The 11,433-nt window shown below is 44.3% G+C and overlaps 1 protein-coding gene across 1 annotated transcript; it reads right to left on the reverse strand.

Moving 5' to 3' along the window:
* Positions 1 to 5,686: 5,686 nt before the first annotated feature.
* LOC311114212 (uncharacterized protein) lies at positions 5,687 to 7,243 on the reverse strand (the record flags this gene model as incomplete). Its single annotated transcript, XM_084189478.1, has 4 exons — positions 7,224 to 7,243; positions 5,984 to 6,304; positions 5,792 to 5,880; positions 5,687 to 5,698 (listed from the first exon to the last, which is right to left on the reverse strand). The coding sequence occupies exons 2-4, from the start codon at positions 6,264 to 6,266 to the stop codon at positions 5,687 to 5,689; spliced, it is 384 nt and encodes a 127-aa protein (XP_084045604.1). The 5' UTR covers positions 6,267 to 6,304; positions 7,224 to 7,243.
* Positions 7,244 to 11,433: the final 4,190 nt, after the last annotated feature.

The raw sequence follows: 11,433 nt of genomic DNA on the forward strand, positions 1-11,433 counted from the left end.
GTTCTTAATGTTTTGTATACTCAGTGTATAATTAACACTTGTCAACAATAACTTTAATGTCATTGATATAATACAATACAATATTAATTTACGTTACTTATTGATTGATTGATTGATTTGTACAACACAATCTATTGTATATCAGACCTGCACTAAGTACTATACTTTCTCTGTAACCCACAGATCATAAGAGAATAACATAATTATCTCTATATACTACTAACATCATAACAATAATCTACATCCTAATCAATATCATAACATTTATAATCAATAACATCATTATCTATATACTACTAACATCATAACAATAATCAACATCCTAATCAATATCATAACATTTATAATCAATAACATCATGAGAGGTAAACAACAAAACAATCCCCAACAACAAACTAAAATGACTTGAGAAAAAGATGACCCCTTTATTCAGATGTTTCAAAATACAAAGAATGAACAGATGATTATAATAATACATGGACTAATAATGGAAACACTTCAAGATAAAGAATCTAAGAGAAACACTAAATAAGATAAAGACATAAAGACAAAAGCTAAAAGCAGCAATACATTCTGGAACACAAAACAGACGTAATTGAGCTACTCTCTAAAAATAACCAAACCCCATGTTACCAAAACCCCCATGTTACCAAAACCCCCATGTTACCAAAACCCCATGTTACCAAAACCCCATGTTACCCAAACCCCATGTTACCAAAACCCCATGTTACCCGTAACCCCATGTTACCCAAACCCCATGTTACCAAAACCCCATGTTACCCGTAACCCCATGTTACCCAAAACCCCACGTAACCAAAACCCTATGTTACCCAAAACCCCATGTTACCAAAAACCCCATGTTACCCAAACCCCATGTTACCCAAAACCCCATGTTACCCAAAACCCCATGTTACCAAACCCCAAGTTACCCAAAACCCCATGTTACCAAAACCCCATGTTACCCGTAACCCCATGTTACCCAAAACCCCATGTTTCCCAAAACCCCATGTTACCCGTAACCCCATGTTACCCAAAACCCCATGTTACCAAACCCCATGTTTCCCAAAACCCCATGTTACCCGTAACCCCATGTTACCCAAAACACCATGTTACCAAAACCCCATGTTACCAAAAACCCCATGTTACCCAAAACCCCATGTTACCCAAAACCCCATGTTACCCAAAACCCCATGTTACCAAAACCCCATGTTACCCAAAACCCCATGTTACCAAAACCCCATGTAACCAAAACCCCATGTAACCAAAACCCCATGTTACCCAAACCCCACGTAACCAAAACCCCACGTTACCCAAAACCCCATGTTACCCAAAACCCAAAGTTACCCAAACCCCAAGTTACCCAAACCCCAAGTTACCCAAACCCCATGTTACCCAAAACCCCATGTTACCCAAACCCCATGTTACCCAAAACCCCATGTTACCCAAAACCCCATGTTACCCAAAACCCAAAGTTACCCAAACCCCAGTTACCCAAACCCCAAGTTACCCAAACCCCAAGTTACCCAAACCCCATGTTACCCAAAACCCCATGTTACCAAAACCCTATATTACCCAAAACCCAAAGTTACCCAAACCCCAAGTTACCCAAACCCCAAGTTACCCAAACCCCAAGTTACCCAAACCCCATGTTACCCAAAACCCCATGTTACCAAAACCCCATGTTACCCAAAACCCAAAGTTACCCAAACCCCAAGTTACCCAAACCCCAAGTTACCCAAACCCCATGTTACCCAAAACCCCATGTTACCCAAACCCCATGTTACCCAAAACCCCATGTTACCCAAAACCCCATGTTACCCAAAACCCAAAGTTACCCAAACCCCAGTTACCCAAACCCCAAGTTACCCAAACCCCAAGTTACCCAAACCCCATGTTACCCAAACCCCATGTTACCCAAACCCCATGTTACCCAAACCCCATGTTACCCAAAACCCCATGTTCCCCTGGTAGCAAAAAACTAACTAAAAGAAATAATGGGGTTTGCAGTCACTCCTTTTAGATTTCTTCCAAGGTTCTAGAAAGATAAACTAATTCTGAACATCTTATTAAAATTAGAACCACTTAAGGTTTGTCACCACATTTTAAACACCAGTCCACTGCTGACCATAGATTTAAAACACAAAACTGACCTAAGATCAGCATGTAGGGTCAGCATCATTCTACTCCTACTCAGTCCCCTGGGCTGCTCTCTCCTCTCCCGGTCCAGCTTCAGCTCTGGAGCTCAGAGAGACCATCTCCATGGCATTGGCATCAACATAAAGATCCATGCTGCTCACCCTGTTCACTCTCTTCTGCCTCCTGGTGGTCTAGGGAGACACAGCACCAAGAGTCAGACATTTCAAATCAAATGTATTTGTCCCAGATTTGCAGGTGTTATCGAAGGTGCAGCGAAATGCTTGTATTTCTAGCTCCAACAGGGCAGTAATACCTAGCAACAAAATAAATAATCACATAATCCAGAAAAATACACAATAAATAAAGAAATCAGTGTCAGAGTCTGGAATATAAATATATATACTGTAAATATGTGTTCCTAATGTTTGGTATACTCAGTGTATATATACATATAATGGTTTGTAAAGACAGTATAGACAGTATGTGGATATAAAAAGTGTGTACAGCAGTAGTTATATAGGATGAGCCATGACTAGAATACAGGATATACAGTGCTTTCGGAAAGTACTAAGACCCCTTGACTTGTTCCACATTTTGTTACGTTACAGCCTTATTCTAAAATGGATTAAATTGTTTTTTTTTCTTCATCAATCTACACACAATACCCCATAATAACGAAGCAAAAACTGATTTTTAGACATTAAGTAAATTTATTAAAATAAGAAACGGAAATATCACATTTACATAAGTATTCAGACCCTTTACTCAGTACTTTGTTGAAGCACCTTTGGCAGCGATTACAGCCTTGACTCTTCTTGGGTATGAAGCTACAAGCTTGACACACCTGTATTTGGGGAGTTTCTCCCATTCTTCTCTGCAGATCCTCTCAAGCTCTGTCAGGTTGGATGTGGAGCATCACTGCATAGCTATTTTCAGGTCTCTCCAGAGATGTTAGATCCGGTTCAAGTCCAGGCTCTGGCTGGGCCACTCAAGGACATTCAGAGTCTTTCATGAAGGATCGCTCTGTACTTTGCTCTGTTCATCATATTTCCCTCAATCCTCACTAGTCTCCCAGTCCCTGCCACTGAAAAACATCCCCACAGCATGATACTGCCACCACCATGCTTCACCGTAGGGATGGTACCAGGTTTCCTCCAGACATGACGCTTGGCATTCAGGCCAAAGAGTTCAATCTTGGTTTCATCAGACCAGAGAATCTTGTTTCTCGTGGTCTGAGGTCTTTAGGTGTCTTTTGGCAAACTCCAAACGGGCTGTCATGTGCCTTTTACTGAGGAGTGGCTTCCGTCTGGCCACTCTAACATAAAGGCCTGATTGGTGGAGTGCTGCAGAGTTGGTTGTCCTTCTGGAAGATACTCCCATCTCCGCAGAGGAACTCTGGAGCTCTGTCAGCGTGACCATCGGGTTCTTAGTCACCTCTCTGACCAAGGCCCTTCTCCCCCGATTGCTCAGTTTGGCCGGGCGACCATCTCTAGGAAAAGTCTTGGTGGATCCAATCTTCTTGCATTTAAGAATGATGGAGGCCACAGTGTTCTTGGGGACCTTCAATGCTGCAGAAATGTTTTGGTACCCTTCCCCAGATCTGTGCCTCTTGCCTCGACACAATCCTGTCTCGGAGCTCTACGACAATTCCTTCGACCTCATGGCTTGGTTTTTGCGCTGACATTCACTGTCAACTGTGGGACCTTATATAGACAGGTGTGTGCCTTTCCAAATCATGTCCAATAAATTGAATTTACCACGGGTGGACTCCAATAAAGTTGTAGAAACATCTCAAGGATGATCAATGGAAACAGGATGCACCTGAGCTCAATTTCGAGTCTCATAGCAAAGGGTCTGAATACTTATGTAAAAACGTTTTTTTTTTTCCTTTTCAATACATTTGCAAACATTTCTAAAAACCTGTTTTCACTGTCATTATGGGGTATTGTGTGTAGATTGATGAGGAAAAAAAGAGATTTAATCAATTTTAGAATAAGGCTGTAACGTGACAAAATGTGTACAAAATTCAAGGGCTCTGAATACTTCCTGAATGCACTGTACATATAAAGTGGGTAAAACAGTATGTAAACATTATTAAAGGGACCAGTGTTCCATGACTATGTACATAGGGAAGCAGTCTCTAAGGTGCAGGGTTGAGTACCGGGTGGTAGCCAGCTTGTAACAGTCACTAAAGTTCAGGGCAGGGTACTGGGCGGAGGCCGGCTAGTGGTGACTGTTTAAGAGTCTGATGGCCTGGAGATAGAAGGTGTCGCAGTCTCTCTGTCCCAGTTTTAATGCACCTACACTGTCTCCTCCTTCTAGATGGTAGTGGGGTGAACAGGCTGTGGCTCAGGTGGCTGAGGTCCTTGATGATCTTCCTGGCTTTCCTGTGACACCGGGTGCTGTAGATGTCCTGGGGGGCAGGCAGTGTGCCCCTGGTGATGTGTTGGGCTGATCGCGCCACCCTCTAGAGAGCCCTGAGGATGCATTCTGTGCAGTTGCATACCAGGCGGTGATACAGCTCAACAAGATGCTCTCAGTGGTGCATCTGTAGAAGTTGATGAGGATCTTAAGGGCCAAACCGAATTTCTTCAGCCTCCTGAGGTTGAAGAGGTGCTGTTGCGCCTTCTTCACCACACTGTCTGTGTGAAGGGACCATTTCAGGTTGTCAGTGATGTGCACGCCGAGGAACTTGAAGCTTTTTCACCCTCTCCGCTGTGGCCCCGTTGATGTGGATGGGGGCGTGCTCCCTCTGCTGTCTCCTGAAGTCCACGATCAACTCCTTCATTTTGTTGACGTTGAGCGAGAGGTTATTTTCCTGGCACCACTCCGCCAGGGCTCTCACCTCCTCCCTGTAGGCTGTCTCGTTGTTGTTGTTAATCAGGCCTACCACTGTTGTGTCATCAGCAAACTTGATGATTGAGTTGGAGACGTGCGTGGCCACACAGTCACTGGTAAACAGGGAGTACAGGAAGGGGCTGAGCATGCACCCCTATGGGCCCCCCGTGTTGAGGATCAGGGTGGCAGAGGTGTTGCTGCCTACCTTCACCACACGCGTCGGTGGCACTGTGTTATCCTCAATGCAGGAGAAGAAGGTGTTTATCTTGTCCGGGAGCGAGGCGTCGTGTCCCATACGTGGCTAGCTTTCCCTTTATAATCTGGGATTGTCTGGAGTCCCTGCCACATACGTCTCGTGTATGAGCCGTTGAATTGCTCATACTTTGTCCCTGTACTGTCGTTGTGCCTGTTTGATACACATCCATGTTCACAGTCACCTTGCCACTGGTGTCTCTCTCTCTCTCTCTCTCTGTCCGTGTCGCTCCCCCTCTTGTTCTCTCCCCCTCTCGTTCTCTCCCCCTCTCGTTCTCTCCCCCTCGTTCTCTCCCCCTCGTTCTCTCCCCCTCTCGTTCTCTCCCCCTCTCGTTCTCTCCCTCTCGTTCTCTCCCTCTCGTTCTCTCCCTCTCGTTCTCGTTCTCGTTCTCTCATAATCAGTACAGTACTGAAGAACAAACCCAAGATAGTGCAACACAAGTCAAAGATACACATCTGGTTAATCACACACCTTAAACACAGATATAGACCAATGTAGAATCTGAACCCTGCTCAAAGACACAAACATTTAAATGACTTGTAATGTCTGAGTAAATGTCTTTACCTTGTAGTACAGGTAGAAGGTGGTGATGGCTGTCAGTAGGATCAGCAGCACTACAACGTGTCTGATGATGAAGGCTGGCAGAGGAGAGGCTGAAAACAGAAACACCTTTGATGTGGGGACTGATTATCATCACATAGATCTGTGGGAAATCTGTCAATGACAAAGTTATAAGTCTGGATCATGTTCAGTTACCTGTGACGGTGAGGTTGAGGAGCTCACTCTCAGAGGAGAAGTTATGAGAGAAAACATAATTGTCATAAACACAGCTGTAGTTCCCTTGGTGGGAGTCATCTGCAGCAGGGAAGAGGAAGGCGGCAGAGTGATTGACAGCTGGCTGGGTCTGGGTTCTGTTGGAGCCGGTGAACGTGAGGAGGAAGGAGCCTCCTGGGTACTGTGGCTGAGTAGAGCAGGTGATGGTGAAGCTGTAGCCCCTAAACACTTCGGGCCCCTGGTGGCCCCTGGAGACCCCTCCCATTGAGTCAGTCAGGAAGATATCAGGCTGGACCAGGAGATCTGTAACAATAAAAGAGAACAAGAAACACCTCTTCAACTAGTTTCCTATAGATATGACAATAACATCAGCATGTAACAGTGCTAGCCACCCTCCCTCACAGGGCAACATGAGTAGTGGGCCTACAGTCACTGAGACAACATATGTTGATATCAGGCTGAAGCAGGACATCTGGAACAAGAGGAGAGAAAAAGAAAACGTAGCTCCTCAACTACTTTCCTCATTTAGATATGACAATAACATGACATGTGACAGTGGTAGTGAGTAGAGACGTTCACTGAGATAACACTCAAATACAAAAGCATTCTGCGATATTTAAGTTGTATTTGATTCCTACTTGACTGAGTGATTTATTTTGCAGACTTACAAGCAAACAGTCATCATTAGAGGGGCAGAGGAAGTTGAATGAATAAAGGGAATCAATGGAATATAATGATCATATATTGATATTTCCTGAGCAGATCACTTATGTGGCCTACCACTTCGTGGTTGAGCCAATGTTGCTCCTAGACGCCACGTCGAATGTCACTGAGCTCTTCAGTAAGGCCACACAAGCTATTACCAATGGTGGTCTGTGGATTGTATGGCTTTGTGTGATCGATCCTATACACCTGTCAGCAACCGGTATGGCTGAAATAGCTGAATCCACTACATTTACATTTTAGTCATTTAGCAGACGCTCTTCTCCAGAGTGACTTACAGTTAGTGAGTGCATACATTATTTTTTCATCCCTGCCGGCCATTCCCTCCCCTACCCTGGACGACGCTGGGCCAATTGTGCGCCGCCCCATGGGTCTCCCGGTTGGAGCCGGCTACGACAGAGCCTGGATTCGAACCAGGATCTCTAGTGGCACAGCTAGCACTGCGATGCAGTGCCTTAGACCACTGCATTTTTGGCCATAAAGTGTAGCTTGTTATTACCTGAGCAGATCACTGTGAATCCAAGACCGATATAAAAAGTTGAATACGATGTCCCACACTCCCTCAGTGAAGGCTCAGACCCATAACAGTCAACTTTAAACCCTCTAGTGGTGTTTCCAGGTAGTACTGAAACAGTGGAGCCACAACCCAGCTGTCTACACACTACTGCAGCTATATCCTTCTTGTCCCAGTCTTTAGCTCCCACAGTCCTCCACTCTCCCTGGTCGTACCACTCCAGTCCACCAGCACAGCGACTGCCTCCTCCCACCAGCCTCACATCATCAGGCTCTGAGAAAAGAAGAGAGAGAGACAGTAATCTTACTATTTTCTCACTAAAACACACCTATATTGCCTCTCATATTCTTCACTCCATGGGAGAAACAATGTTGATTGAGTGACAAACTGTTTCTTACCTGAGCAGGTGAGTCCAACAGCATTACCAGGTAGGCAGGTGTTGTTTTTTCTGTCTGAGGTGTCACAGTCCAGGAGAAGGGACTCATTGCCTTTACACTGGAACTCTTTATCCCAGGTCTGACCCTCACCTTCTCCATAGAGCCCCCCCTGTAGAGCTGCAGGAGCCCCACAGCCAAGCTCCCCACAGACTACCTCTGCATCCTGCTGATCAAAGTCAGCTTCACACACTGAGGCCCAGGACTGATTGGACTTCACCTCCAGTCTCCCAGAGCAGAGGCCAGCTCCATCCACAAGCTGCACAGACTAGAGAAAAAGAGTTGGTGGAACATTCAATCAGTTTGGTTGATGACACTGTCAAGGACTAAACACAAATATGTTGGATAAAAGATTGTAGGTTGCTATGTTTGATACTGTAAGAGGTAGAAATGGGTTCTTAGTCACTCAGGACAGGGTTGGGAATAATGCAGGCAGGAGACAGGAATAAGTTCACTTCACTTTATAGAAAATAAACAGCTGGACATCCATCAGGCAGCTTCACTTCAGTAACATCTGAACTACAATGATCTGCCCATGCACATCTCCCATAAACCAATATGACAAACACAAATATAATGTTTAAATATATCTAACATCTCTCACTCTCTTTAAATGAAATGAAAAAAACATAAAACATGATATATGCTAATCTTGTATAATGTACAAATCAAATCTCTCAATATTACCAGTCTCTTACCTGAACAGATCACATGATGATAATATTCACCATTACAGAAACCAGGTCCTCCTCCACGGATGTGACACTCTCTAATAGTAGACTCATTTCCACTGCAACCCCATCTAGTCCATAGTGTGACTCCTCCTCTTCCCTCTTCAACCAGAGGTCCTCTAGATTCAGCTACAACATTCCCACAGCCCAGCTCTCTACACACAACCTTAGTCTCTCTCATACTCCACCACCTAGGACATAGAACTAACCACTCTCCTATGAAGAAGACTTCCACTGTCCCAGAACAGGAAGTGGTCCCATTCACCAGTCTGACTGAGAGTTCAGCTGTAAACAGCAGAGAGGAAAACACAGTGGTGAGGACAGATTATGACAGGGCTTCTGTTATTCTAACAGCAGTAATGCTTTGTGGTTGACAAGTATTAGCAGTGCCATAAAACAGTACTTGTTATTGGGTTTTAGAATGGTGTGTATGGACACATGAATTTCTCCATGTTGGATAATAAAGTTGACTAATATTGAACCGCTATAATCACTGTAGATTTATACTCTACCTACCTGGTGGACTGATGCTTTGAGCCTGGATATCTGAGGAGAAAGAGAGAGGAGAGAGAGAGAGAGAGAGAGAGAGAGAGAGAGAGAGAGAGAGAGAGAGAGAGAGAGAGAGAGAGAGAGAGATAGAGACAGAGGTTAAATGAACATCAACATGACCTTTCATGATGTGATGGGGAAGATAGGCTTATCGTTGGTAAGATGCAACAACACACGTGTGTACACACACTATAGATACAAAAGTATGTGGACACCCCTTCAAATTAGTGGATTCTATTCCAGCCAGACCCCTTCCTGACAGGTGTTTAAAATCGAGCACACAGCCATGCAATCTCCATAGACAAACATTGGCAGTAGAATGGCCCATACAGAAGAGCTCATTGACTTTCAACGTGGCACCGTCACAGGATGCCACCTTTCCAACAAGTAATTTAGTAAAATGTCTGCCCTGCTGGAGCTGCCTCGGTCAACTGTAAGTTCTGTTATTGTGAAGGGAAACGTCTAGGAGCAACAACGGCTCAGCGTGAAGTGGTAGGCCACACAAGCTCACAGAGCGGGACCGCCGAGTGCTGAAGCGGGTAGCGTGTAAAAACCGTCTGTCCTCGGTTGCAACACTCACTACGAGTTCCAAACTGCCTCTGGAAGCAACGTCAGCACAATAACTGTTAGTCGGGATCTTCATGAAATGGGTTTCCATGGTTGAGCAACCGAACAAAAGCCAAAGATCACCATGAGCAATGCCAAGCATCGGCTGGAGTGGTATAAAGCCCACCGCCATTGGACTCTGGAGCATTGAAAACGCATTCTCTGGAGTGATGAATCACACTTCACCATCTGGCAGTCCAAAGGAAAAAATCCAAGCAGCAATGTATATTTACCATTACCTCACTAATGCTCTTGTGGCTGAATGGAAGCAGGTCCCCGCAGCAATGTTCCAACATCTAGTGGAAAGCCTTCTCTGAACAGTGGAGGCTGTCATAGCAGCAAAGGGGGACCAACTTCATACTAATGGTCATGACTTTGGAATGAGATGTTTGACAAGCAGGTGTCCACATACTTTTGGTCATTTAGTGTACATTCCCTTTCCATGGAAATGTGTAACTCTCTTTGCAGATGAGTTTATATCTAATTGAATACCTTTGCTTTGTCTGTTTTTTAAATCATTCATTTCAGAGGTCAGAGGTCAAGCTGAGCCGGACCAAAAGTGGAAGAGTGGAAAAGGTTACTGGTTGTGATGACATCACTGGTTAGAAGTCAGTGATGAAAAGATATTCAGTTGACTGCATGTTAGTCTGTTGATGTTAATTTAACCTCTCTCTCTCTCTCCCTCTCTCTCCCTCTCCCTCCCTCCCTCTCTCCCTCTCCCTCTCTCTCTCTCCCTCTCCCTCTCCCTCTCCCTCTCTCTCTCTCTCTCCCTCCCTCCCTCCCTCCCTCCTGTTGATCTTGACTCAGGTAACAGACCTCCAACTTCTACCCCCCCTACTCCTGCTCTAACATACAGTATCTCACAAAACTGAATACACCCCTCGCATTTTTGTAATCAATAACATAATTATCTATATACTACCAACAACATCATAACAATACTCTACATCATAATCAATATCAAAACATTGATAATCAATAACATCATTATCTCTATACTACAAACAACATTATAACAATAATCTGACAGTTTGAACCAAGGAAGCCTTGTGGTAGACCAATGTGGTTGATTAACAGAGCATCTGAGTGTGTCCCAATAATATCTCCTTTCTCCTGAAGTGTGCACTTGTTCACTACTTCCCATAATCTAAAAGCATTGGATTGGTGGAGGCATGGACTAGTGGGAGTTTCCACCATATTTATAATGTTGATGTAACCCTATCACCACAGGCTCAGATAAATCCATAGAGTAAAAGTATGGTGAAAAGGTCCACTCAGTACATAATAAACCTGGCATGACTAAACTAGCTAAAGAAAAACCAAAGAGACCAGGGTTCTTACCTACAGATAGAATGTGTATATAAAAAGAATGAATAATGAATGATCCACTTGCAAACAATTGGCAATACACACAATACAATAATATTTTAAGATAACCTAAACCCGGGTGATAAACTGAAAATGTTCGTTGGCGCCGTTGGAGCTATAAAAAACAAACAGTCTAACCCCACAGTTATCACGGTAGAAAGCCCTTGAAACCAACAGTTGACTATATATAATCCAATAGGCAGAAAGTGCCCTGCATGCATCCGAAAAACGATGTCCAGTGTCCCCGAAGCCCTTAAATGACCTCAGACTAAACTGTCCTCTCCAGCTCCCGATCCGACGAACCCAAGCAGCTCCCGAAGCCACTGCCAGTGGCACTGGAACCTTCGTCAATACAGCCAAGCAGCAAGCGAATTGAGACGACTCATTTCTAAAATATACAACTATACATCTTATTTTGTTAAGGTAAGTAAAGTAGAGTGCAGTTAAAACCAATTCGGGGAAAAAAACGTACACAAAATGTTTTCCAACTTCACAAGCGCACCTCTC

This window comes from Coregonus lavaretus (assembly GCF_964263955.1).
Source record: "Coregonus lavaretus genome assembly, contig: HAP1_SCAFFOLD_578, whole genome shotgun sequence".
Taxonomy (NCBI): Eukaryota; Metazoa; Chordata; class Actinopteri; order Salmoniformes; family Salmonidae; genus Coregonus; species Coregonus lavaretus.